At 66.4% G+C, this 24798-nt stretch overlaps 1 protein-coding gene across 1 annotated transcript; it reads left to right on the top strand.

The window, feature by feature from the left end:
• Window positions 1-834: 834 nt before the first annotated feature.
• On the top strand, window positions 835-24769 carry MYO15A (myosin XVA). The gene is made up of 63 exons (XM_063343729.1): window positions 835-3876; window positions 4797-4879; window positions 5113-5176; window positions 5283-5392; window positions 5650-5724; window positions 5943-6033; window positions 6153-6158; window positions 6504-6607; window positions 7148-7211; window positions 7293-7406; window positions 7595-7756; window positions 7861-7974; window positions 8086-8144; window positions 8418-8541; window positions 8629-8724; window positions 8817-8948; window positions 9388-9513; window positions 9705-9782; window positions 10175-10329; window positions 10484-10529; window positions 10670-10794; window positions 11040-11157; window positions 11249-11424; window positions 11493-11577; window positions 11872-11925; window positions 12111-12192; window positions 12283-12413; window positions 13153-13248; window positions 13339-13574; window positions 14081-14259; window positions 14383-14455; window positions 14637-14828; window positions 14979-15073; window positions 15189-15277; window positions 15373-15570; window positions 15858-15921; window positions 16022-16160; window positions 16835-16925; window positions 17010-17106; window positions 17353-17474; window positions 17612-17671; window positions 17839-17914; window positions 18315-18430; window positions 18509-18627; window positions 18711-18852; window positions 19123-19234; window positions 19384-19458; window positions 19875-20080; window positions 20152-20285; window positions 20364-20421; window positions 20577-20649; window positions 20880-20953; window positions 21056-21138; window positions 21362-21492; window positions 21613-21707; window positions 22119-22196; window positions 22453-22549; window positions 22630-22790; window positions 22890-23023; window positions 23120-23253; window positions 23836-23969; window positions 24279-24419; window positions 24541-24769. The coding sequence occupies exons 1-63, from the start codon at window positions 850-852 to the stop codon at window positions 24640-24642; spliced, it is 9807 nt and encodes a 3268-aa protein (XP_063199799.1). The 5' UTR covers window positions 835-849; the 3' UTR covers window positions 24643-24769.
• Window positions 24770-24798: the final 29 nt, after the last annotated feature.

The raw sequence follows: 24798 nt of genomic DNA, 5'->3' as shown, positions 1-24798 counted from the left end.
AATACCCCCCCGGGGCAGGCTGTGGGGTCGGGAGCCAGACGGTGTGCCGGGAGCCGCCTTGTGCCGGTGCAGGGCATCATCTCCCAGGGCTCCACTGGGGCCAGAGCATGAGCGCCCGCCACCGTCGGGATGGTTGGCAAGAAGGGGGAGCCCAAAAAGGATGCGGAGGCCAAAGGGAAGGGGGGCAAAGGGAAAGGGAAGGATGGCAAGAAGGGCAAGAAGGATGCGCCCAGCGAGTCGGAGGAGACCTCGGATACGGAGCTGCTGAAGGTGGAGGAGAGCGAGGAGACGGAGGTGGTGGAGGAGGAGAAGGATGAGAAGGTGGAGGAGGAGAAGGAGAAGGATGAGGAGGAGGCAGCTGTGGAGGAGCCCAAGAAGGGGAAGGGGAAGGAGAAGAAGGGGATGCTCAAGGGGGTGGGGATGAAGAAGCCGGGCCGGGGGAAGAAGGTGCAGCTGGAGACAGAGGAGGAGGAAGGCGAGAGCGATGCCGCGCAGACCAAGAAGAACCTTAAGGGCACCTCCAAGTTGGTGATGGGGCTGGCAACCGACAACGCCAAGAAGAAGAAAGGGGCCAAGGGCGTGGAGGCCAAGGGCCAGCCCAAAGCATCCGTGGAGCCCGGCCTGGCCGAGGAGGAGGAGGCAGCGGCAGCGGCACCGAAGGCCCGGGCGAAGCGGAGCCTCCGCAGCACCTCCAAGCTCTTCCTGGGCTTCAAGAAGCTGGGGCTGCAGCGACCCAAGAAGGGGCAGTTCAAGAACACATCCCGCTTCTTCTGGGGGCTGCAGAAGCACAGCACCAAGAAGAGGAAGAAGAAGAAGAACAAGGCGGTGCTCAAGTCCACCTCCAACCTGATGGTCCGCTTCAAGCGCGTGGGCAAGAAGAGGAAGGAGGCAGCCAGCAGCTCCCCGCCGGCCAAGCCGTCCTTCCTGCTGCTGCAGCGGGGCAGGCAGGTGCCCGAAGACAGCGAGTCCCTCTTCCGCCGGCGCCCGGAAAGGAAATTCAAGCCACGGGCACAGGTGTTGAGCAAGGCGGCCGCCGCCACAGGCTGGCTGGCCAGGAGGGTGCTCTCCCGGCGCGGGCGGCTGGTGGGGGGCGGCCGGGCACCCGACGCGGCCTGGCTCACCCGTATTGGTGCCAGGAAGCTGCCGTTCCCTGCGGAAGACGAGATCCTCAGGCACCGGGCCAACATGAAGCGGATCCCCGGTGGCGACGGACTGTCGGCCCCCGGCGCCGCACGGCACAGCCAGGAGAGGCACAGCAGCATGGCGCGGCGCCCATCCCGGCGGCGCTCCCAGCGCGCATCCACGGAGATGCCGGTGCCACGCTATGGGTGGGCCGAGGAGGAGGATGGAGCCTACAGCCGCCGGCGTGGCTACACCAAGGAGGAGGATGGAGCCTTTGGCTCCCGCCGTGGCTATGCCAAGAAGGAAGATAGACCCTATGGCACCCGGCATGGCTACACCAAGGAGCAGGATGGAGCCTACGGCCCCCAGCGTGGCTATGCTGAGGAGGATGGAGCCTATGGCCCCTGGCATGGCTACACCGAGGAGGAGGATGGAGCCTATGGCCACCGGCAGGGCTATGCTGAGGAAGAGGAAGGCTACATCCAAACCCCAGCCTACCCAGCAGGGTACGGCTTCGAGGACGTGGTGCCAACCCCCTACACCGACTACCCCGGCTATGAGGCAGAGGAGGACTATGGCTTCTACGGCGGTTTTTGGGAGGAGGGTGACCCACCGGGGCACCCCTATGGCTACGCGGAGCTAGAGGACGAGGGGCCATTTGGCCGCAGATCTCCCCTCGCCCTCTATGACCCTTACAGCAGCGACCCGGAGTACGGCGAGGAGGCAGCCGGGCCCTTTGGCTATGGCGGGGACCCCTACGAGGACTTTGGGGAGCCCCTTGCCGGAGGGTACCCGGGGGGCGAATACCCCGAGCATCGCATCCAGTACAGCGAGGGCGGGTGGGCGCCGCATGCCCAGTCCTCCTGCAACCCCTACGCCCTGGCCCTGGAGGAGATCGCCGAGGCCGAGGAGCCCGAAGAATGGGAGGAAGAGGAGGAAGAGGATGGAGAGTATCCCTTCTCCATCCTCAGTGCCTCCTCACTCCGGGGTATGCGGGAGACTCTCTCCTCCAAGCTCTCCCTCAATAGGAAATTCAGGCTCTTCCCCCGGCCCCAGGTCAAGCTTTTTGGCAGGGACCGCCTGGACGTCCCCCTCCCGCCGTCCCCCCACCTGCCCGCCGCCCGTGACGAGGACGACTACGATGAGTACGAGCCACCTCCACCACCGGCAGCCCCCGGCCCCGTGGCACCCCCGGGACGCCGTGTTTCAGCAGCGCGGGCGTGCGGGAGCCCCCTGGGGCAGTTCCTCCAGCGCTCCCTCTCACAGCCCCCCAGCCGCCCGCCTCGGGGTGCGGGGGGATTTCGGGACCCCAACACCCCCCAGTCCTCTTACAGACGCTCCAGCCGCAGGCTGGCGGGGATGGAGAGCGCCGGTTCGGGGGGCCGGGACCCCCCAGTGAGAGCATTGTCAGCCAGGGACCCTTCCCCAGCGGCGGGGCCCTGGGGGCAGCCCCCTCCCCGAGAGCCGGGGGCCGCGCGGCGGCTGTCACTCCATAACCCCTTCGCCAACCCTGGGCGCTCCCCATCACCGCCGCCAGCCCGGCAGCCCCCCGGCAGCGTACGGGGCGAGGGGCCACGGCGATCCCCCTCCCTCAGGGCCAGCCTCCGGCGTTTCGGCCCCGAGCCCCCTGCCCCACCGCCGGCCGCCCCCCGCTCACCGGGGCCGGTGCGGGGGAGGCGTTTGGGGGTGCCCGTGGCAGGGTCGGGGAGACCCCTGTCCCCGCGACCGTCACGGAGGAGCAGCCCCCCCGGGCTGCCGCTCCCCCAGGCCTGGCCTCGACTTCCCGAGCCCCCCACCAAGGCGGTGAAGCCGCTGCAGAGGACCCCATTCCTGGCATCGACCCCCCGCGCCAGCAGCCGCCGCCTCAGCCCCCCCGGCCCCTCCTGGGATGCGGATCTGCCCCCCTGGCAGGGTCCCACACGGGGTCTCGCCGAGGTGCCCCCACCCCCCAGTTCTGCTCCCAGCACCCCCAAAACCTTCATCCAGCGCATTGGACAGCCCCTTGCCGGGATGGCCCCCCGCTCCCCCCCGGCAAGGCCAACTCCAGCTGAAGTGGGGGCACGCACCCCCTCCCCGGGGCGCTCTGTGGGGCAATCCCTGGCGTCACTGCTGGTGGAGAGCATGGCCCCCACCGAAGCCCCTCCATCCTCACCATCCACCCGCCCTCCCTCCTCCCGCTTGCCCTCCTTGCCCCGGCGCCCATCCCGGCGGGACGGGAGCACACGCAGATCCTCGAGCCCACCGGTGGGTCACCGGGCTTGGGCCGACACCGGGCACCCCGTCCCCGCCTCCTCCCCGCGCGGTGACCGCAGCCCCTCGCCGCAGTGTCGCGCCGCTTTCCCGGCACCCCGCGGCCGAGCCCCCGGCTCGCCAGCCACCCCCCACCGCGCTGCCCGTACCCCGGGGCCGGCGGAGGCCATCGAGGGCGAGGGGGTGGCCGGGGAGGAGGGCGCGGGACGCTACGCGGTGGTGACGCCGCAGGTGCAGAGGTTGGGTTCTTTCCGACGGGCTTCCCGCATGTACAAGCAGCACTGGTCCACGCAGCACGTCGTGCGGGTGCGGGAGATGCCCGACGCCTGGACGGCCGAGCAGGGTCTCCCCCGGCAGCCCACCCAGCGCGGCCGGCGGTGGGCGAGCCAACGGGGGGCCGACATCGCCCGATACCTGAGCCAGCGCTCGCCGGCGGGCGGCTGGCAGGACAGGCACCCTTGGGCGGCCGGCTACCTGGGCACCAAGCAGCCCTGGCGCAGCAAGGTAACGCCGGCGGGGAGCCCGCCATGGTGGGATGGAGCCGGGGGGCGACCCGGCAGATGGAGGGACCCGGGATGGGGTGGCGTGTTGAGGTGGCTGCCAGCTCACCAGGGCACAAAGCCACCAGAGATGAGGGGGTTGCAGTGCCTGGCGTGGGGGGTAAGTGGCTATGGGGGGACACTGGGTTCTGGCAGGGTCCTGCTGTGGGGAGCAGGCTGGAGGGGGGTGGTCATCGCCCATTGCGTGTCCCCCCCTGCCCCGTGCACGGGCCCCTCGGGGACACTTGACTCTCGCGTATGGAAATGCTGAGACCTGATCTCCGGCTGGGACGGGCGCAGGTGACACGCTGACCCGGCGGGTGTCTGCTTTCTGCCCGTCACCTGGCTGGCCGCCAGCGTGGCCTCCTGCGTGCCACCCGCCCTGCATCGCCTCTGCGCCCCTAGCCCCACGGCTCAGCCACCACCGCAGCCCCCTTCCATCATCTCCCCTGGAGGTGCCACCCTGCCCCGGGGGTCTCCATTGACCACCCCTTGCAGCCCCTGCAGGGGTTTAGGTGAACCGCAGGGTGTTGCAGTGCGGGTGGCACAGCCGCCTCCGCCTGTTCCCACCTGCCCATGTCGAGTGGGACTGGGGTTCACCAAGAACAGCCTTTCCTGGGACGGTCCCCAGGGATGCCTTGGTGTCCCCATGTCCCCATTTCCAACACTGCTGCTCTGCCCCGGTATGCGAGGCTCTTTCCAGGGGACCTGTTTCGGGGCTGTGGGATGCTTGCCCACATCACGTCCCTGCTGTCACTGGCTGTGGGCTGTATGGTTTGGGGTCACAGATGGTGATTTTGGGGTGGTGGCGGTGACTGGGTGGGATGCCGGCGGGGGTTGGCACAGCCCTGCCGTGATGGAGCTGGGCTGGGTTGCTCCATGCAGATGCAGTCGCTGTGCAGCCTGCCCATCGTGCGGTACCAGGAGCCGCAGGAGGAGGACGGGCTGGAGGACATGACCCAGCTGGAGTGAGTGTCCCCGTGTCCCCTTCACCAGCCACTGTGACCCAGCACTGCAGGGGACAACAGGGCTGTAAATGCCCCCCTCCATGCACTCCACAGCCCCCGCTGCTCCCCACCCCATCCCAACACGGGGTCCCCTCCGGCCTCCCGGGCCTGGGGATGCTGGGGGCATGCTGGGGGATGGCAGACACCTCCTGTCCCCCACCCCCCGCCCCAATGCAGCCTCTGCTCCACGCCAGGGACCTCCAGGAGGCTGCGGTGCTGAGCAACATCCGGACACGGTTCGAGCGTCAGCTCATCTACGTAAGCTTAGGGGCGCACGGCGTCCCCCGAAGACTCCCAGTGTGGGGTCTTCAGGGAGGTCATCTTTCTCTGAGCGCTCGCAGCCCCAAACCTCACTCTCCTGCAGACCTACATCGGCAGCATCCTGGTGTCGGTGAACCCGTATCGGCTCTACAACATCTACGGGACAGAGCAGGTGCTGCAGTACGAAGGCAGAGCGCTGGGCGAGAACCCACCGTGAGTACTGGGGTGTCCCTGAAGGCCCTGCGGGGACAGGAGCACCCCTACCCATCCTCACCCACCCTTTAATAGCAGCCCCCAGGCTGGGTGGTCCCAGGGCTCCAAGGACCCTCGGTCGCGGGGTGCTGGAGCGGCTGCATCCACGTGCGGGGATGCTCAGGGTTCATTCATGGGGATGCTCAGGGTGCAGCGAGGGTCCCCGTGCCGGGGCGATGTGGCACTGCACCCCCCACCTCCGCTTTCTTTCCCCTCAGGCACCTCTTTGCCATCGCGAACGTCGCCTACTCCAAAGTGATGGATGCCAAACACAACCAGTGTATCGTCATCAGGTGGGACACAGCTGTTCCCCAGCACGGCGTCCCCATCATGGCCCCTTATCAGTGCTGCCGTAATTACTGGTTGCAGGATGATGCCGCCTGCCCGGCCCAGCCCCCGGTGGAGGGGTGCCACTGGGGATGGGGTGCTGGGTGGGTTTGGGGTGGGCACACTCGTCCACCTCCTGCTGGGCTGCTGATGGCCCCGGCCATGCCCCTCCTCTGCGTTTCAGTGGGGAGAGCGGCTCGGGGAAGACCGAAGCCACCAAGCTGATCCTGCGCTACCTGGCAGCCGTCAGCCAGAAACGCAGCAGTACCCCGCAGGTAGGGTGCTGCCCTGGGGACATCCCTGTCCCCATCCCCTTGTCCCGCTTCCCCGTGTTCTCCTCCACCCTCTGCTCACGACTCTGCTTGTCCCCATGCTTCCACCTGGACCACGGCAGATAGAGGTACCGGGGGACACACATGGGCTGGGACGGTTCAAAGGGACTGAGCATCGTGGTGGCATCTCTGCCATGTCACCCCAGCGGTGGGGGGAGAGCCGGGATGGACAGCAGGAGCTCGGTGCATGCGTGCGCATGGGGTCCTTGTGTTCTCCTGCGCCCTTGTGCAGCCCGGCTGCGGTGCATACCTTGAATTTTGGCACCCATGTGTGTCTGCACGGGGCGGGAGGTGGCAGGGAGGGTGGCACAGGTGGCAGGGTGACAAGGGGGGGCTCCCCTAGCCATGGGGACAGCCTGTGGTGTGTCGGAGTGCCCAGGCTGACCCTATGGCTCTCCCCATGGCCGTGGCAGATCCTGGAGGCGACCCCCTTGCTGGAATCCTTCGGCAACGCCAAAACCGTGAGGAATGACAATTCCAGCAGGTTTGGGAAGTTTGTGGAAATCTTTCTGGAGGAGTAAGTAATGCCGAGCAACACCCGCGCGCGGCTGGCCCCCACCCCCTGTGTCCCCCCCCTACCCCGGGGGTGCCCAACCCGGCCCCCAGCCCCGCTGCCAGGCTGCCCCTGCCCCTCGGCGCTGGGGGCGAGGCACACGGGGATGCTTTTGGGGACAAAACTTGGTGGGGGAAGGGAGATGGCGTCTGAAGACAGGCAGCGTTTGCTGTCCCTGGGTTGCTGTGCCCTGGGCTGGCTCCCTGTGCCCTCCCGGTCCCTGTCCCTGTCCCCACGGCCAGTCCCACCCGCGCTCAGCCCCACTGATCTCAACAGGAGGGGGTGCCTGGTTTCACCCCAGGGTGCAGCAGCTCCAGCCCTCACTCAGGACCCGGGTGTGGGCAACTCTCCCTGCCCACAGATCCCAGTGGGAGGCACCTGGGGGCTGGTACTGACCCCCCCGTGTGCTGGGAGAGCACTGGGGCAGTGGTGGGCACTGGTGGCGGGGGACGCAGCCCCTCCGCGCCAAGGTTGCCAACCGGGTGCCTGCGCTTGCCCCCGCAGCGGCTTGATCTGCGGTGCCATAACCTCGCAGTACCTGCTGGAGAAGTCCCGTGTGGTCTTCCAGGTGGGTGGGGGTCCCGCGCTCTGCTTCCCCATGCTGTCCCCCCCTGGTCCCCCCACCCCAGCTTGGTCCTCTGCTTCCCAGGCCAAGAGCGAGCGCAACTACCACATCTTCTACGAGATGCTGGCCGGGCTGCCCACCCAGCAGCGGCAGCGGTACTGCCTGCAGGGCGCCGAGACCTACTACTACCTGAACCAGGTAGTGTGTCCCCTGCCCGACGCCCCCCGCCACTGCCCGCTTTTCGGGGGCCTGGCCAAGCTCGGGGTGCCGGTGGGTTCCTGAGTCCTCCTGGATTCAGCGTGTGGAAGGGGAGGGTGCTCAGGGCAGGGTGTCACCCCCCACACCCTCCCTGGGATCCCCTGATGGCACTGAGGGGGCCATGCCAGGGTGGGAACTGCGAGATCCCCGGCAAGGACGACGCGGAGGATTTCCGTCGGCTGCTCAACACCATGGAGGTGCTGAGCTTCAGCGTGGAGGAGCAGAACAGCATCTTCCGCATCCTCTCCTCCGTCCTCCACCTGGGCAACGTCTACTTCGAAAAATACGAGGTACCCCAAGGGGAGCCGAGCTGCGCTCCTTGGGCCTGATCCGGGATGCGGCGAAGAGGCTGGGGGGGGGTCACCGCATCCCACCACCTCGCCGTGTCCCGCAGACTGACTGCCAGGAGGTTGCCACGGTGGTGAGTGCCACGGAGATCCGGACGGTGGCTGAGCTGCTGCAGGTGTCCCCCGAGGGCCTGCAGAAAGCCATCACCTTCAAGGTGACGGTGAGTGCAAAGTGAGGGCACAGGCAGGGAGGGGGGGTCCCTGGTCCCTGGGGACCACAGCTGGTGTTGCTAAAGCTCCATCCCATGGTTGGTTTTGTGCACCCTAACCAGGAAACGCAGCGGGAGAAGATTTTTACCCCTCTGACCGTTGAAAGTGCCGTGGATGCCAGGTAGGGGGAAGGGGGAACCTTGCTGTGTGGGGACGCAGGGGGTGTCTGGCCCCTGGGGACGGGGCGGGAGGTGAGATGCCAGGCTGGGAAAGGGGACAGTCGTGTCCCCCAGAGCAGCTTAGGCTCTCTGGTGATTAAAACCGCAGCCTCGAGGGCTGCTCCATGCACGATGTGAGGTTGTGATGGGTGCTGGCGACAGTGGTGGGGGTGTGTGCCATGCCGTGCCACGCCATGACGGAGCTCCAGCGCTCTGCTCATCTGCCCCCTCCCCAGGGATGCCATTGCCAAGACTCTCTACTCCCTGCTCTTCGGCTGGCTCACGGACCGCATCAACAAGCGGGTGTACCCGCGGCAGGAGGCCCTCTCCATCGCCATCCTGGACATCTATGGCTTCGAGGTGGGCAGGATCCATCCTGGCTCCATTTCTCCGGCCGCCAGCCCCGGGGTGCAGGGTTTCAGGTGCCACGGACCTTCCTTTTCGCAGGACCTCAACTTCAACAGCTTCGAGCAATTGTGCATCAACTACGCCAACGAGTACCTGCAGTTCTTCTTCAACAAGATCGTCTTCCAGGAGGAGCAGGTGGGCCGGCGAGCAGTGCCAGGTTCTGCCCCATGCCAAGCATCACCGTGGGGCTGGAGGCATTGGGGGCTGACCAAGTGCTGGCCCTGCAGGAGGAGTACCTCCGGGAGCAGATCGAGTGGAAGGAGATTCCCTTCAGCGACAACCAGCCCTGCATTGACCTCATCTCCCAGAAGCCCTACGGCATTCTCCGGATCCTCGATGACCAGAGCTGCTTCCCCCAGGTAAGGCGCTGCGGAGTCAGCAAAGACGGCAGCACCGGGTGGTCACCGTGCCCGGGGTGACACCATGGCCCAGGGGTGCTTTACTCCTGGGCTGTCCTGGACAACCTGGGAGACCTCACAGATTTCTCCAGGCTGGACAAGCCCCAAGAGGTTCCAGATCGGTGCCACTGGAGCAACTTCTTCCTGAGGACTTGCTTTTGCAGGAATTACTGAAAAACCCCTCCCAGCTGCCCCAGAAAAGAGAGAAGGGTGGTTGCACCCTCTCTGCTGATGGGGAAACTGAGGCATAGAGCAGCAGATGCCCATGGCCGTGCAGCTACTTGGTGGCAGAGCTGAGAGCGGGGTCTGGCCGGTTGTCCAGGCATCCCCATCCCAATGACTACATCTTTGGGACTACTGAACAGCCCAAGCCATGTCTCACCCCTGCATCTGTCCCCAGGCCACCGACCACACGTTCCTCCAGAAGTGTCACTACCACCACGGGATGAACCCACTGTACACCAAACCGAAGATGCCGCTGCCCGAGTTCACCATCAAGCACTACGCGGGGAAGGTGACCTACCAGGTGTGCGACAGTGGGATGCCCAGCTGGGGTTTTAAGGAGGGTTAAAGAGGAGGTTTATGGGCTTGATCCCACACCAGGGTGTGAGGGGCAGCACAGGGGGTCCAGCTGGGGGTCCCCCATCCCAGCCTGGAGCTCACCCCTGTCCCGCCGTGCCACCAGGATCCTCACCATGAGGTTTTGCTCTTTGTCAGGTTCACAAGTTTTTGGATAAAAACTACGACCAGGTCCGTCAGGACGTGCTGGACCTGTTCATCAGCAGTAGGACCAAGGTAGAGCCCTGCCTGGCCCTGGCTCTGTGGTGCTGGGGGGACACCGGGCATGGATAGCCCCTTCCATACACACCACTTTTCATGTCCCCAAGCCTGTGACCCCGTGGCAGGTGAAGCCCGGGGGGAACAGGAACAGAGGATTCCTCCAGCTCTGCCCTGTGCCCTCTTCCCACTGGGTTCTCTGCACTTTCACCCCTCAGGCATTGGCACAACTGGCCATGTGGGCTGCTCTTGCACTTCTCCATCCCCACCTGGGGAACCCAGATGCACGTAGGGGATGCGACTCGCTGAGGGCTGGGCAAAAAGGCAGTGGCCGGGCTGGGAAGAGGAGCCAGGAGAGCTGCATCATCCCAGCCATCTTCCTCCTCCCTAACCCTTCCCATCTCCTCAAGGTGGTGGCCAACCTCTTCTTCGGCCATGCCCAGGTGATGGCCCGGCAGAGGAGCCTAATCAGGAGGAGCAGCACCAGGACACGGCGGTACAAGGCCCCTACCGTGGCTGCCCGGTTCCAGCAGTCGCTCCTGGAGCTGGTGGAGAAGATGGAGAGGTCAGGGCAGGCAGGGTGGGCAGAGCAGGCAGGGCAGCCAGCCAGGCCGTGCTCTGGGCTGGTGGGAGAAGGGTGACAGCCAGACCGGAGCCCGTGGTGGCCAAGCTGGCTTTGTCCCCTGTCCCCCATGGCCAACAGGATCTTTCCAATGCAGGTGCAACCCCTTCTTCGTGCGCTGCCTCAAACCCAACAACAAGAAGGTGAGAGCCAGCCTGGGGCTTTCCTGCCCATGGTGATGCCGATGCTGCCTGACCTCGCCAGCACGGGGAGCGTGGTGGGAGCATGGTGGGCGGGGGTCTGCCTGCACGGCCACCGAGGCGTCTCCCCATCTCACCTCCAGGAGCCGGGACTCTTCGAGGCTGACGTGGTCAGCAGCCAGCTGCGGTACTCGGGGATCCTGGAGACCATCCGCATCCGCAAGGAGGGCTTCCCCATCCGCATCCCCTTCCTTGTCTTCATCGACAGGTGCCTGGGGGCTGCGGGTTGGGTACCACCATCCCAGTGAGGGGAGACCACAAGGCTTGTGGGTGTTTTGGGGGGGCAGCGTTTGGCCTGGGGGTCCCCAGCAGTGGGACCTGGGAGCCCCCCGCTGTGGTGCACAGCACCGGGAGAAGCTGCTTTCCCAGGCATGGTGCTCATCACCATGGGGATGGTCTGTGCCAGCGTCCCGATGCAGTCCCACATGGTGATGGTGTCGTGGACTTGCTCAGGTACCGCTGCCTCGTCGACATGTGGTCCAATGTCATTCCCAACGGGGCCAACTGCGTGGAGATGCTGAGGAACCTCTGCCCCGTCAGCCCCAGCATGTACTACGTTGGTGTCAGCAAGGTACCACCTCGAGCAAGGGGCTTGGCTCCAGTGATGCCCTGGGGGAGGACGGCCGAGGCGGGGGGGCTCACAGCATCATCCCCCCTCCCAGCTCTTCCTGAAGGAGCAGCTGTACCAGGCGCTGGAGAGCAAGCGAACCCGTGCCCATCACCTGGCCGCGCTCACGCTCCAGCGCTATGCTCGCACCTTCTTCATCAAGAGGCGCTTCCGTTCCCTCCGCCGAAAGATTGTGCTTCTGCAGAGCCGGGCGCGGGGATACCTGGCCAGGTGGGGGTCCCGGGGGGGGTGGTGGTGGGTGAGTGCTGGTGCAGAGGGTGACGGGTGCCCTCCCGCAGGCAGCGGTACCGGCGCATGCGGCACACGCTCATCAAGTTCAGGTCGCTGGTGCACATCTACGTGAACCGCCGGCGGTATCTCAAGGTGAGGTGGGGGCTGGCACATCCCAGGGGGGGTCCCAGGCACCAGCTCCCACCCTGCCGCATGCTCGGTGGTGGGTCTGAAGAGGGGACAGTTGCGCCCCTAGACCCGGGGAATCCTGACCCCCCCCAGATCCCGTCCCCACCACCTCCTCTATGCCCTGTGGAGTGTGGGCAGTGCCTCTTTGGGGTGAAAGCCTGGTGATGCTGGGGGGGCAATGGCACCCCAGTGGGGTCTTGCTGCCTCTGGGTATCCCTCCATGCTGGCGGGGGCTCAGCACGGCTGCTCTGCTTGCAGAGGAAGGAGGATGCCCGCCGGCGGGCGGAGGAGGAGAGGGAGAGGATGAAGAAGGTAATGGGGTGCGGGCATGCAGCGCTGGGGGGAACGTGCATGTGTGACGCCCGTGTAACCCATGTTGCTGTGCCCTTGTCCCTGCCATGTGCTCGCCCGTCCCCATGCTGCTGGCCAGGGCACCCATGGGTGCTGGGGCAGGGAGCAGTGTGGCGAGTGGGTGCACCCCTGTGCTGCCCCAGCAGGAGCTGACGAGGAGGGAGGTGGTGGACGTCACCCACCTGGAGATCCCGGCCGAGCTGATGGGACTGCTGGAAGCTGCCGCAGGTGAGCGGGTCCCACACCACCACTGGCAGCGTTCCCAGCCCCTTATCCCCATCCCTGTGGCCATGCTTGTAGCTTCCCACTGTGCCCTAGCCTCCCGGGAGGTGAACGCTGGCTGTGTGGTCCTGGTGCCACCGCCGGCGCTGCAGCCTGACTCCAAGCTCACCCTCCCACTCGACATCAACGACTACCCCATGGCCAAGTACGTGCGGGGCCACTTCCAGGTAAGGTGGGCGCCGCGGCCCGGTGGCGGGGAGCCTGCCCCAGCAGGCGGCCAGCTTTCGGGGAGTCCTCGGTGCCCCGGTCGTGGCTGAGCAGTTAGGTTCAGGGTCCCCACAGCGGCTCTGCCCGGCGGCTCCCCGCACCGTCCCACCGGGCTTTGCCCCGGCTTCGGCCCCAGGGATGCCGCAGGGTGTGAGAGGGGCCGGATCCGGGGCGGCTGCGGTGCTGTGGAGAGCTGGCTGCCGCCTCCTTCCCTCCCCGTGGGTTCCTGTCGTCTCCAGAGGCCGGGGGGACCCCGCTGAGGTTATCGGAGAGAGACCCACCGAGCCCTCCTGGATGCCCGGCGCAGGGCGGATTCGGAAACGCTGGGGCGGGAGACCAGGTCGCTTTGCTCCCGGGACCCTGGCCTCATCCCCCGTCGCTTTGCCCCCCTTCCTCCTCCTCGACCCCTATTTTTGCACTGTGTTTCCCAGTCCCCGGCATCCCAAACAACAGCGCTGGGGCCAGATCCTGCTCTCAGCCTCTCCAAGGTGCCGGCATCTCTGGTGCTACCAGCACAGCCTGAGCCCATCCCTGTCCGGCTGCCGGGAGGCTGCTGGCCCCATCCTGTATCCCAGCCCCTTCGCAACCCCATGCCCCCCATCCAGCATCAACGCCATGCTCAGCGCCATGGGGCTGGACCCCCGTGGCCTGGGGCTGTCCCCAGGGCCCGGGTAGCCACAGGTGCGGGTGTCACCGCAGGAGCCAGCGTTCGGGATGCTGACAGCCCCGCTGGCCGCCCCCCTCACCCGGCTGGATGAGGAGCTGTGCCATGAGGCTCTCAGCCTCTTCCAGCTGGTAGGTGGGAAGACATGAAATCCATCATCGCCGTCCCCTGCCCACTCCCTGCCCAGGGACAGAGGGAGGACCTCACTGTCCCCATGGCAGATCCTGCGGTTCATGGGGGACCCGGGGCTGGGCGGCCCACAGGAGACCCTCTTCGGCAACTACATTGTGCAGAAGGGGCTGTCGGCACCGGGGCTGCGGGACGAGCTCCTGGCACAAGCCGCCAACCAGGTCTGGCGCAACACCAACGTCAACAACGAGGAGCGGGGCTGGCTGCTGCTGGCCACCTGCCTCAGTGCCTTCACCCCCTCCGCCGCCTTCGACAAGTACCTTCTCAAGTGAGCCGGGGCCGGGGCCGGGGCCCAGGGCTGGTTGGGACCCGCGGGGATAGCCTGGCACTCATGCCTGGGGACAATGCTGGGTCTCTCCAGAGGCTCTCCAGGCCAGCCTGGCACACGTGCCTCAGGATGCTGCCCAAGTCCCACCAGGTCCCTCCAGGATCCCTTGGGCCAGCCTGGCACATGTGCCCAGGGATGCTACCGAGGTCCCTCTGAGGATGCTCTGAGATCCCTCCATGGTCCTCGGAGCCAGCCTGGCACACATGGCCAGGGACTGTGCTCAGGTTCCTCTTGGATCCCTTGGACCAGCCTGGCACACATGCCATGGGGCACTGCCCAGATCCCTCTAGGGATACTCTGAAGTCCTTTCATGGTCCCCGGGGCCAGCCTGGCACAGGTGCCCAGGAATTACGCTGAGGTCTCTCCAGGACGCCTCTGGCCAGCCTGGCACACATGCCTGGGGATGCTGCCCAGGTCCCTCCTGCAGCATCCTCCCTTCCCCACAGGTTCGTCTCTGACTACGCCTTTGCCGGCTACAAGCCAGTGTGCCAGCGCAAGCTGATGCACGCCATGGCGCGGTCGCAGCTGGGTGCCGCGGCCGCCCGCGCCTTCCCACCCTCGCTGCTGGAGTGGACGGCGAACCGGCAGCAAGCCAGCATGGCGCTCGACCTCCACTGCTTCAACGGTGCGGGGCGACGCGGGGCTGGGGGCACGGCAGTGGGGAGGGCTGGTCCCAGTTTGACCACCCTGCTACCGTCACGGGCAGGAGGTGACCGGCAGGACCTCCTCACCGCCCGTCCCTTCCCAGGCGACCAGTTCTCCTGCCCCATCCACTCCTGGAGCACGGGCGAGGACCTGGCAGGGGATGTCCTGAAGCACAGGTACCCACCAGTTTGGCACCCCCCCCACCCAGAGGGGCAAGCACGGGGCACAGCATCACCCTGGGGCCATTTTGGGTGACCCCAGGATCTGAGACCCAGGATGCCCAGCTCCTGGGTGTTCCCACAGAGCCGGGGCACCACTGGCAGCCCGTCCTCGTCCCCAGCATCCTGCTGTTGGCAGGGGCCTGGCGGAGGGCTGGCGTGGCTGGTCCGTGGCCATGAAGGCAGGTGCCCAGTGGGCCGAGCTGGCCGGCCATGACTATGTCCTGGACCTCGTCTCCGACCTTGAGCTGCTCCAGGGCTTCCCCAAGCAGAAGTCCTGCTTCCTCGTCGCATGGGAGGGGGCTGAGAGCCGCGGCGGGGACAGCCGGGCGTAGGTACCCGGGCAGGGATGGGTCCCCCAGTGTGGGGCTGGTGGGGAAACAGCGCTGGCCTGAACGGGTGCTGGCAGAGGCGTGGGTTGGGGTGGGGGTCTGGCATCCAGCGGGTGCAGGATGAGCACTCCCTCCCTCCCTCCCTACAGGGTGCTGGGACACGGCTTGGATTTGGATGAAGTGCCTCCTCCTCCAGCCGTGAAAGCCCCCACGCTGCCGTCCATGGAGGCGTATCCCTCACACGGTAGGGCATCATCTCCCCCAGCCCCCAGGGCTGTTGGTGGGGCCGTGCTGGTGAAGACCTGCCGTGCTGGTGCATCCCTGCTGCCGGCAGCTCATCCCTCCTCGTTCCCCAGCAGACGGGGAATCTGGGGAGCCCCGGAGCCAGAAGGGTCTGGACCGGTACCTGGACAGCCTCTTCGACCCCGTGCTCTCCTACGGCAATGGGGTGAGAGGGGCGTCCCCCTGCTCCAGGCAGAGGGAGTCCAGCATTTTGGGAGTGCGGGTGGCTTGGTCACCATCCCCTCATGCTTGTCCCCCCAGGAGCTGGAGAAGCCGGCTGCTGTCTCGCAGAGGATGAAGGGAGGAGGTGGCACGGGAGGTGGGGACAGCGGCGGTGCCGAGCGGAGCGGACGCCCGGTGCCCGCGGAGATGCGTCAGCCGAGGGGTGAGCGCCCCGAGCACTCCTGCACCCCGACCCAGCTCCTTGCCTCAGTTTCCCCACCTGCTCCCTGGTCCCTGGTGTGGGGGACATCCCTGCACCTGGCGCCCCCCAGTACAGGGCCGCAGGATGCTGAACTCTCCTCCTTTGCCGTCACAGGCCCGGATCCAGCCCCGTCCCAACAGCGCCAGGCTGATGCCAACCAGCCGCCTGGGCCCCCGGTCAGTGGGGCAGGACCCGGGGGGGACCGGGGCTGGGGGTCAAACCCTGCCCAGCCTCTGTTGTGGGGCAGCTCTCCCAAGTGGCTCCCCAGGGATGGGGACAGCTGGGGGGTTGCCATATCCTCACTGCACGGTGTCCCTTGCAGGGCAGAGCCGTGGAGGGGACACCAGCCCGCGCCCCCCAGCCCCGGCCCTACTTGCAGAAATCAGGTGAGAGGTCCCTGTGCAATGGGGGGGTGATGGGGACTCGTGGTCCCAGGTGTGAGGGTGATGCCTGCCTCCCCCCTGAGACGCCTGTTTGGCCCCCCAGCACCCGTGGGCCAGCGGTGGCCGGGTGAGCTGGTGCGGCATTCCCGGCTCAACTCGGAGCACTTCCCACGGCCTACGCACGACATCCGCAACATCATCCGGCAGTGCCAGCCCGCCCCGCGTGGCTCCCAGCCCCCCAGGTACCCACCCAGGCTTCTCCTGCCGGGGTGCAGGCAATGTCGGCATGCAGGCGATGCTGGGGGTGCAGGTCATGCTGGGGTGCAGTTGGTGCCAGGTCCAGGTGGGATGCTGGGATGCAAGCAATGCTGGGGGTGCAGGTGATCCTGGGATGGGGGTGATGCTGGGGGTGCAGCTCGTATTGGGGTGCAGGTGATGCTGGAGGTGCAGGTGATGCTGGGGTGCAGGTGACGCCAGGTCCAGGTGATGCTGGGGTGCAGGTGATGCTGGGATGTGGATGATGCTGGGGGTGCAGGTGATGCTGGGGTGCAGTTGATGCCAGGTCTAGGTGATGCCGGGGTGCAGGTGATGCTGGGATGTGGGTGATGCTGGGGGTGCGGGTGATGCTGGGGTGCAGGTGATGCTGGGGTGCAGTTGATGCCAGGTCCAGGTGATGCTGGGGTGCAGGTGATGCTGGGATGTGGGTGATGCTGGGGGTGCAGGTGATGCTGGGGTGCAGTTGATGCCAGATCCAGGTGATGCTGGGGGTGCAGGTGATGCTGGGGTGCAGTTGATTCCAGGTCCAGGTGATGCTGGGGTGCAGTTGATGCCGGGTGCAGGTGATACTGGGGGTGCAGGTGATGCTGGGGTGCAGGCGGCACTGGGATGCAGGCGATGCGAGGTGCTGTCTCCGCAGCAAGCTCTTCGGGAAGAAGATGGACCCCCACGAGGAAGCCATGCAGATCCTGAAGGAGCAGCTCTCGGCAGCCCGGGTGCCAGCGGCCGTGGTAGGGATGCGGCTGCCCCCGTGTCCCCCATACTGGACTGGGGGAACCGCCGGCCCCAGCTGCAGCCTGCTCTCTGCCTCGCAGGGGCCCAAGGAGGTGGTGGCCACGGTGAAGCCAGTCGCCAGTGGCAGATACCCGCTGCGAGCGCCGACGGGGCGTCCGGCGGCCACCCGGCACCCAGGTATCACAGGGCAGAGCTGTGGCATTGGGCAGGGGGGGGCAGGGTGGAGTAGGGCACCTCATCCTCCCTGGTGGCACCAGGTGATGCCTGATGAGGCTGGGTCCTCATAGGATAACTCCTGTGCCTGGCTAAACCCTCCTCGCCCCACAGCTGGCCCCTGTGCCTCAGTTTCCCTGGGTGGAGAGGGGCTGTTGGTTGTCCCCCCCCCCGCCCCAGGGATGTGCAGGGCTTTCCATCCCTTTGCAGTCTGCGTCTCGCGGGAGCTCCCGTCCGAGGGGCAGCAGGTCCAGACCCAGCTGCACCGGAGCTGCAGCGAGGACTTCTACACCTACCACAACGTGCCCTGGAAAATATACATCCGCAAGGAGGTGCGGGGGCAGGGGGGGACGGGACAGGGACAGGCTGGTGTCAAGGTGCTGCGGGGATAAAGGGGGCTTTTCATCGAGCCCGAGGCCCTGCGGGGTGGGCGATGCCAGCGACGCTGTGCTGCTCTCCTTCCTGGCAGGTTTTCTACCCCAAGGACAGTATCAACAACCCGCTGCTGCTCGACCTCATCTTCCGGCAGGTGAGGCACCCAACTGGCCCTGAAGCCCCCCCAGGGGTCCCCTGGGAGCTGGGGTATCCCTTCACCTCGGCTGTCCCAAGCTGGGGGGGAGGGTGTACAGGGCAGAGGGGGTGGGGGGCACACCGCTCCCCCTGCATGGCCCCGCTGCTCCTCACCCCCTTCCCCAGATCTTCAGTGACACGCTCTCCGACACCTGCATCCGGATCAGCCAGGAGGAGCGGCTCCGCTTGAAATCCCTCTTCGGTAACCCTCGCCCGCACCCCCACGTCCCGCTGCTTCTGGGCTGGGGGGCCCCAGACCTGGGGGGGCCCCAACATGGGGGTCTCACACACAGCCATTCTGGTGCCCATCCTCGTCTCCTGGGCGTTTCCAAGCCACAGCTGTCTCTGCTTAAAGCTGGGGTAGTTTTGCCTCCAAACGCGACGAGTTCCCTGTGATTCAGTGCTCCACAAAGTGATGAGTTGTGTCCGGTCTCAGCCAGGATTGCTGCAGTAGGGAGTGCCCGGTGGGGGACACCTGTCTCTCCATCACAGCCCTGCCAGGCTGGGGAAGGGGATGAGAATCCCTTCTCTCCCCATGAATGCTGTGTCCGGATCTTCCCCGGGGAGGGGGGACACTCACCAGCAGGTATTTCCCCCTGCAGCGGAAAACAAGCTGGACTCCTTCAGCCCCGTGGCCACCGAGAGTGTCAAGAGGGAGATCATCACCGCAGCCCGCGATGGCTGCGAAGTGTACTTCTCACGCCTCTTCCCAGCCACGGTGAGGGTCTGTCCGTGGGGTGGGTTGGTGTGGGGGGCACCGCAGCCCCCGGCTGAGGCAGCATCCCGGGCCCCGCAGGGCAGCGTGGGGACAGGCGTGCAGATCCTGGCCGTGTCCCACACCGGCATCAAGCTGCTGCGGCTGGTGAAGGGCACCAACGTCCCCGGGGAACAGCTGCGGGTGCTGCGGACGTACAGGTAGGGGCGAAGAGCCGGGGTGGTCGGGGTGGGACGGGTGCTGTGGGTGCCGGGTGTTTCAGCCTCCCCTCGCCCTGCCCCAGCTACGCCGACGTGCTGTTCGTCACCACCCCGTCCAGGAACATGTTGGAGTTCAACCTGCGCAGCGAGAAGCTCATCCTTTTCTCCCCCAAAGCCCCTCAGGTCAAGGCCATGGTCGATGACTTCATCACGGAGCTCAGGAAGGTGGGGGGGGGGGGGTGCCTGGGGCCAAGGGGACAGCTGAGGGCATGTCCTGGGGGCCAGACCCTGCCTGGGTGCCCGTGTTTGGGGAGCTGGGGTGGGCAGTGGAGGGCACCCTGCAAATGGGACCGTGCCTGGGGAGGGCACCTTGGGGTGGTCCTGCAGCCGTGGGTGCTCGAAGCCCCTGTGCTGGGTGGGATGTGGGTGCGCATGGGTGCGCATGGGTGTACCGGCGTTGCGTGCACGGTCTGTGCCAGCCCCTCCTGTGCCCAGGACTCGCAGTACGTGGTGGCTGTGAGGAACTATAGCCCGGAGGACGGGCGCAAGCTCAGCTTCCACAAAGGGGACATCATCCACCTGCAGCCGCTGGAGTGTCCCGAGAGAGGTGAGCGACCCCCCACAGCCCCCCCATGCCGAAATGCCCTCAACTCAGGGCACGGGGGTGGCAGGACTGATGGCTTCACTGCCCCTGGAGGTGGCCATGCCCTGGCCTTGCATCTTGTGACACCCTGCGTCCCCATGATGTCCCTGCAGACCACTACTATGGCTGCGTGGTCCGCAAGAAGGTGATGTACCTGGAGGAGCTGAAGACGGGCACCCAGGATTTTGGTGGGTGCCATGATGTCCCTGTGCGTGTCCCCAGCATGCATACACTGCCCTGAACCGTGTCCTCTCCTGGGGCTGGGGCAGGATCCTGCCTCTGTCACCCACCGCAGGATGGTCTGGGCTCTTTTCGGCACTGACCTGATGCAGGGGGATGCTCCCCTGTGGTTACCGCTCTGGGTGGCATCGGCTGCTGCCCCACGTCCCTGCAGGCGACAGGCTTTGTGGTCTCTGGTCTGTGCCATTTCCTTGAGCAATGCCAAACCGCAGCCGTTTCCAGCCAAAACCAGTGGCCAATCCCCCAGGAAAGGGGTTGGGGTGCTGCAGGGTGCAGCGGGCAGGAGGGATTGGGTGGAGGCTTTTTGGGGGGTGACCCCCAGGGCTGCCATCCTGGGGCCATCCCCACCATCTGCCCGGCGCAGGGTGGAAGTTCGGGGCCATCCATGGCAGGTCGGGGCTCTTCCCCGCCGAGTATGTCCAGCCCGTCGCAGCCCCTGACTTCGTCCATTTGCCAGCGGAGAGGAAAGAGGAACCTAGGGACAAGCAGGGCAAGGTGGCATCTTCGGCGGCTGTGGCTGTGGCCGTGGCCTCCACCGCCGTGGCCCAGGAACTGGACCGGAAAACCGAGGTGGGTGCTGGCCCGGGGCTATTGCCGGCATGGTGCTGGCTGTGCCCAGCACCCACCATCCCACTCCGCAGGCGTCCCCTACCAGCACCGCCTTTGTGGAGGGTCCGGAGCGAGACGGCGGCGAGCGGCTCGGTGCTGGCAGGGGGACCTGCCCCATGCTGGCCTTTGCCCAGCGGTATTTCCGCGCAGCGCGGCACAGGACCATGTGAGTGCCCAGCGGCGGGATGGGGACAACCCGTGGTGGGGACACACGTGCTCACCTGTTCCCTCGTCCCTCTCCCAGGGAATCCTGCGGGACCAGGACAAAGAAGGACGTGCTGGAGATGTTGATGTTCACCAAGGTGCGGGGGAGCGGGGTGTTTTGGGGTGCCCCTGCTCTGCCATCACCCGTGGGTACCCCCGAGGTCCTGGCATGCTCAGGAACTCCCTGAATGCCACCGCAACCCCAATCCCATCCCTCTGGCTGCTCCTGGGAGCTGACCCTCTCCCCCTCCAGACCCCCATCCAGGAGTCGCTCATCGAATTTGTGGACGGTGGCATCAGCAAACTGGCCACCGAGGCTTTCCAAGGTAGGTGAGGGGGCACAAGTGCCCCATCCCCCTGCACCACAGCTGTCGCCAGTCCCATCCTTGGAGGAGGGGATTGACAGGCACGAGGTGGTCAGATGGGGTGGCCAGGAAGGGCTTAGCTCCTGGTTCCACTGCCCCAAGTGCTCGGAATATTGCCCGCACCCAGGGGAGTGTGTCCCTGGGGAAGGGATGGGGTGAGCTGTGCCACTGTGTGGCTTTGTTGTCCCCAGCCGTGATGAAGTTCATGGGTGACCACCCTCTGCGGGGGCAGACAGAGCTGGACACCATCTGCACCATCCTCAAGGTAAATCCCCCATTGGGGTGGTGAATCCTGGGGGTGGCCTGCGCAGGAGAGTGGCAGCAGGGGACATCCCCAGCCGCAGAGCGAGCTGTGCCTGTCCCCCAGCTGTGCGCGGAGCACGAGGTCCTGCGGGACGAGGTGTACTGCCAGATCGTCAAGCAGGTCACCAACAACACCAGCTCCAAGCCGTGAGTCCCTGCACCCGTGCCGTCCGCCCCAGCTGGAACAGCATAGGCTGGCACTAGGGACACTTGTGTCCCCGGCCAGGCTGAGCCACCCCAGCATGGGGGGACACCCGGGGAACGCCCCCTCGCAGTGGGCTGCACTGCACCCCAGGGTGGTGGGTGCCATTGCAGCTGCTGTGGACACCCTTCCCCGCTCCGGGGGCTCAGCCCCAGTTCTTCCCGGCAGGGACAGCTGCCAGAAGGGCTGGAGGCTGCTCTACATCCTCGCCGCCTACTACAAGTGCTCCGAGGTGCTTCGGCCCTTCCTCCTGGCCTTCCTGCAGGATGCTGGCGGGCATCTAGAGCTGCCCTTCCAGGGTAAGGGCTCCGCACGCCCCAGGGTGCTGGGTGCGCGGTGGGGAAGGACACCCAGGGGTGTCACGGGGCTCCGGAGACGTGGCTCAATTCAGCCTTCATCCTGGTTCCCATCCCCACCAGGCATCGCCAAAGCCTGCGAGCAAAACCTGCGGAAAACCCTGCAGTTTGGTGGCCGCAGCCTCTTCCCCAGCAGCATGGAGCTCAAAGCCATGGTGGTGAGAGCGGGTGCCTGTTGGGTGCAGAGCAGGCACCTTGAGATCCCCCCCGGATGCTCGAGATCCTCCATGGGCTTGGGATCCCTGCTGTGGGTTCGGGGTCCCCCCCAGACACTGCCCTGGGGCTGAGCTGATGGCCCCTTGCTGGTGTGAGGAGCCCAGTCCTTTGCGGGGGGGGCTGCTCTCCAGGGGCACTGCTTTGGGGGTGCCCTGAGCTTTCTGGGGTCCCCAGCAGGGATGCAGCAACATGCACGTGGTGGTGGTGGGGGCACGATGGCTCACTTGGGCAAGATACAGGATGATCCCCATGGGACGGTCACCACAGAGTAGCCTGGGGATTTGGGGTGTCCTTTGGGGTCTTGCCGTGCAAAGGGCCCCCCTGCACCCCAACATGTCCCCCCCCACACACAGGCTGGACGCAGCGCCAAGCGCCAGCTCTTCCTCCTGCCCGGCGGCATCGAGAGACACCTCAAGATCAAGACATGCTCGGTGCGTTGGAGGGGACAACAGGCTCAGTGCACCCCATGCTCATGGTGACCCCAGGCTGTGGGCACCCCAAGGGTGTGGGTCTCGGGGGGGCTGCACTCTTTGTCTGTCCCTGAGCTGGGGGACTTTATTCTCTGGGAATGGAACATCCCTTCCCCGGGGAGCTGCACGGGATGAGCCTCAATGCAGGACCCGTTGGTGGCCCCATGCATGGCAGGGGGATGTGGCAGCCCCCCATCTGCCTGTCCCCTGCGCCCAGGTGGCTCTGGATGTGATCGAGGAGCTGTGCAGCGAGATGGGCCTGCAGCACCCGGAGGCTTTTGATGAGTACATCCTCTTCGTGGTGACCGACAGAGGTGAGGGGTGGGCAGGGACAGCCATGCCACTGCCAGGTGCCATGCGTGGTGGCCATGCTGAGGCTCCTGGGGTGGTGCAGGGCGGAGCGTGCGGCCACTGACCCGCCGGGAATATGTCCTGGATGTGGCCGCTGAGACCGAGTGCCGGGACACCAGCTACACCTTCTGGTGCCGCCGCGTGGTCTGGAGCCAGCCCCTCAAGTTTGACAACGAGCTCTATGTCACCGTCCACTACAACCAGGTTGGGTCACCCCGCCAGGCTCCCCTGGGGCCACCTCCCTGCCACCCCCCCCAGCATCCTCTGTCCCTAAGCCACGTCCCTGTGTTCCGTCCCCTCCAGGTGCTCCCTGACTACCTCAAGGGGCTGTTCACCGTCCTGCCGCCCGCAAGGCCGGGAGAGCAGCACTTCCCGCACGTGGCCAAGCTGGCCGCCCTCCAGCACCGAGCCAAGGACCGCCATCATGTCCCCACCGCGTATGGCCCGGGGCAGGGGGACTGGGGGGGGGGTCACGTCCCATGGGGTGCAAGACCCACTGGCCATCACTGGCCCTGACCTCCATCTCCCTGCAGGCGGGAGGTGCAGGACTACGTCCCCCCCCAGCTTTTCCGCCTGCTGAAGGCACAGTCCTGGCTCCACATGGTGACGCAGCACATGCAGCAAGCCCAGGCGCTCAGCGCCCACCAGGCCAGGGCACAGTTCCTGGGTGAGTGGGCACTGCACCGTGACGGGGACGGGATGCCAACGGGGAGGCGATGCTAACGGGGAGACGATGCTAAGGGGTAGGTGATGCTGCCGGGGATGCAGTGCTAATGAGGACACAGTCTAATGAGGATGCAAGGCTGCTGGCGATGCAAGGCTGATTGTGTCTTCCTAACGAGGACACAATACTAATGAGGATTCAATGCTGCTGGGGATGCGATGCTGACAAAGATGAGATGCTGCTGGGTGGCTCCTCCGCGGGGAGGCTGGGACAGGCAGACCTTGGCCCTGTGTGGCACCTGGGGTGCTGCACATAGGGGGCCGGACCGTGGCAGAAGGGCAGGGTGCTCTCAGGCCCCACACTCGGCCACCCACTTTCCCAGCAGGCTGCAACGGGGCCCCTTGGCCGCTCCGGGGTCCGATCCTGCTCCTGGTCCAGAGCCTGAAGCTGTGCAAGGCTCTAGGAGCTGACCCAGCTCCTGCCAGGCTGCGACCCCTGGCAGAGGCCCTGTGGGTGCAAGCCACCCCGGGATCCAGGCAGCAGGGGGTGGCAGCGGGTGCTGAGACCCTGTCCTCCACCCCGCAGGGCTGCTGAGTGCCTACCCCATGTTCGGCTCGTCCTTCTTCTACATCCAGAGCTGCAGCAACAACGCCATCGTCTCACCCTGCATCCTGGCCGTCAACCAGAACGGCCTCAACTTCCTCAGCAAGGAGACCCACGTAGGTGGGGGGCTGTGGGGGACACGGGGGCCCGTGGGCACCACCCTGTCCCCCTGCTCCTGCTGCAGGGACAGAGCCAGGCAGCACCGTGAGATGTGAAGGCGGGGGGTGGTCGATGTCCCTCTCCGAAGGGGACAGGGTTTGGCCCCAGGAGGCCAGGTCTGCCCGCCTGTGCCCTCCCTGTGGGGGGGTCGGGGGGCAGCATCGCTGGCACCCTCCGTCCTGCCCTCCTCCGCACCCACTCTGGTCCTCGGTCCCCTCGGGCGGGGGGTTCCTGGGTCGCGTGGGCCACCTGCCCTGTCCCTCCAGGAGCCCGTCGCCAAGTTCTCGCTGAAGGAGATCCAGTCGACGCGAACGCAGCGGCCGACGGCCGGATCCAGCTACCCCTACGTGGAAATCACGCTGGGCGACCTCCTGGCCCAGGGCATCACCCAGCTGCAGCTGGAGCAGGTAGGCGACACCCGGGGGGATGTCGGGGGGTCCGGGACCGGGGAGGGAGGGGTGTGTGTGTGTCCCTGCCGGGGGTCCCGCGGTGGTGGCACAGCCGCTGATGGCGCGTGTCGCCCGGCAGGGCCTGGAGCTGTGCCGTGTGGTGGCCGCGCACATGGAGCGGCTGCTGGGAGCCCGGGAGAAGAGGCTGACGCTGCCGCCCAGCGAGATCACCCTGCTCTGAGCCCACCGCCGACCCCCGCCGCGGGGGACGGAGGACGCATCCGCCCCGTGGCGTCCCTAGCCTGGCTGGTGGCCGCCGTCCGCCCTGTCGCCCCCTCGCTGTTGTTGTGGTTTATACACGCCCGTGAGCCCGGCCCGACTCGGTGTCCATGATTTT

Source organism: Chroicocephalus ridibundus, chromosome 8 (assembly GCF_963924245.1).
Source record: "Chroicocephalus ridibundus chromosome 8, bChrRid1.1, whole genome shotgun sequence".
NCBI classification, from domain to species: domain Eukaryota; kingdom Metazoa; phylum Chordata; class Aves; order Charadriiformes; family Laridae; genus Chroicocephalus; species Chroicocephalus ridibundus.
Note: the sequence above shows the minus strand (reverse complement) of the source record. Positions and strands in the feature narration are given on the sequence as shown.

What these genes read in the sequence shown, in the direction of transcription:
- MYO15A (XM_063343729.1), top strand. Translation starts at nt 850, where the DNA reads ATGGTCCGCTTCAAGCGCGTGGGCAAGAAGAGGAAGGAGGCAGCCAGC. An exon ending in CGCGGCGGGGACAGCCGGGC is followed by an intron (nt 14,829 to 14,978) that starts GTAGGTACCCGG and finishes CCCTCCCTACAG; the next exon opens with GGTGCTGGGACACGGCTTGG. An exon ending in GACGGGCACCCAGGATTTTG is followed by an intron (nt 19,459 to 19,874) that starts GTGGGTGCCATG and finishes TGCCCGGCGCAG; the next exon opens with GGTGGAAGTTCGGGGCCATC.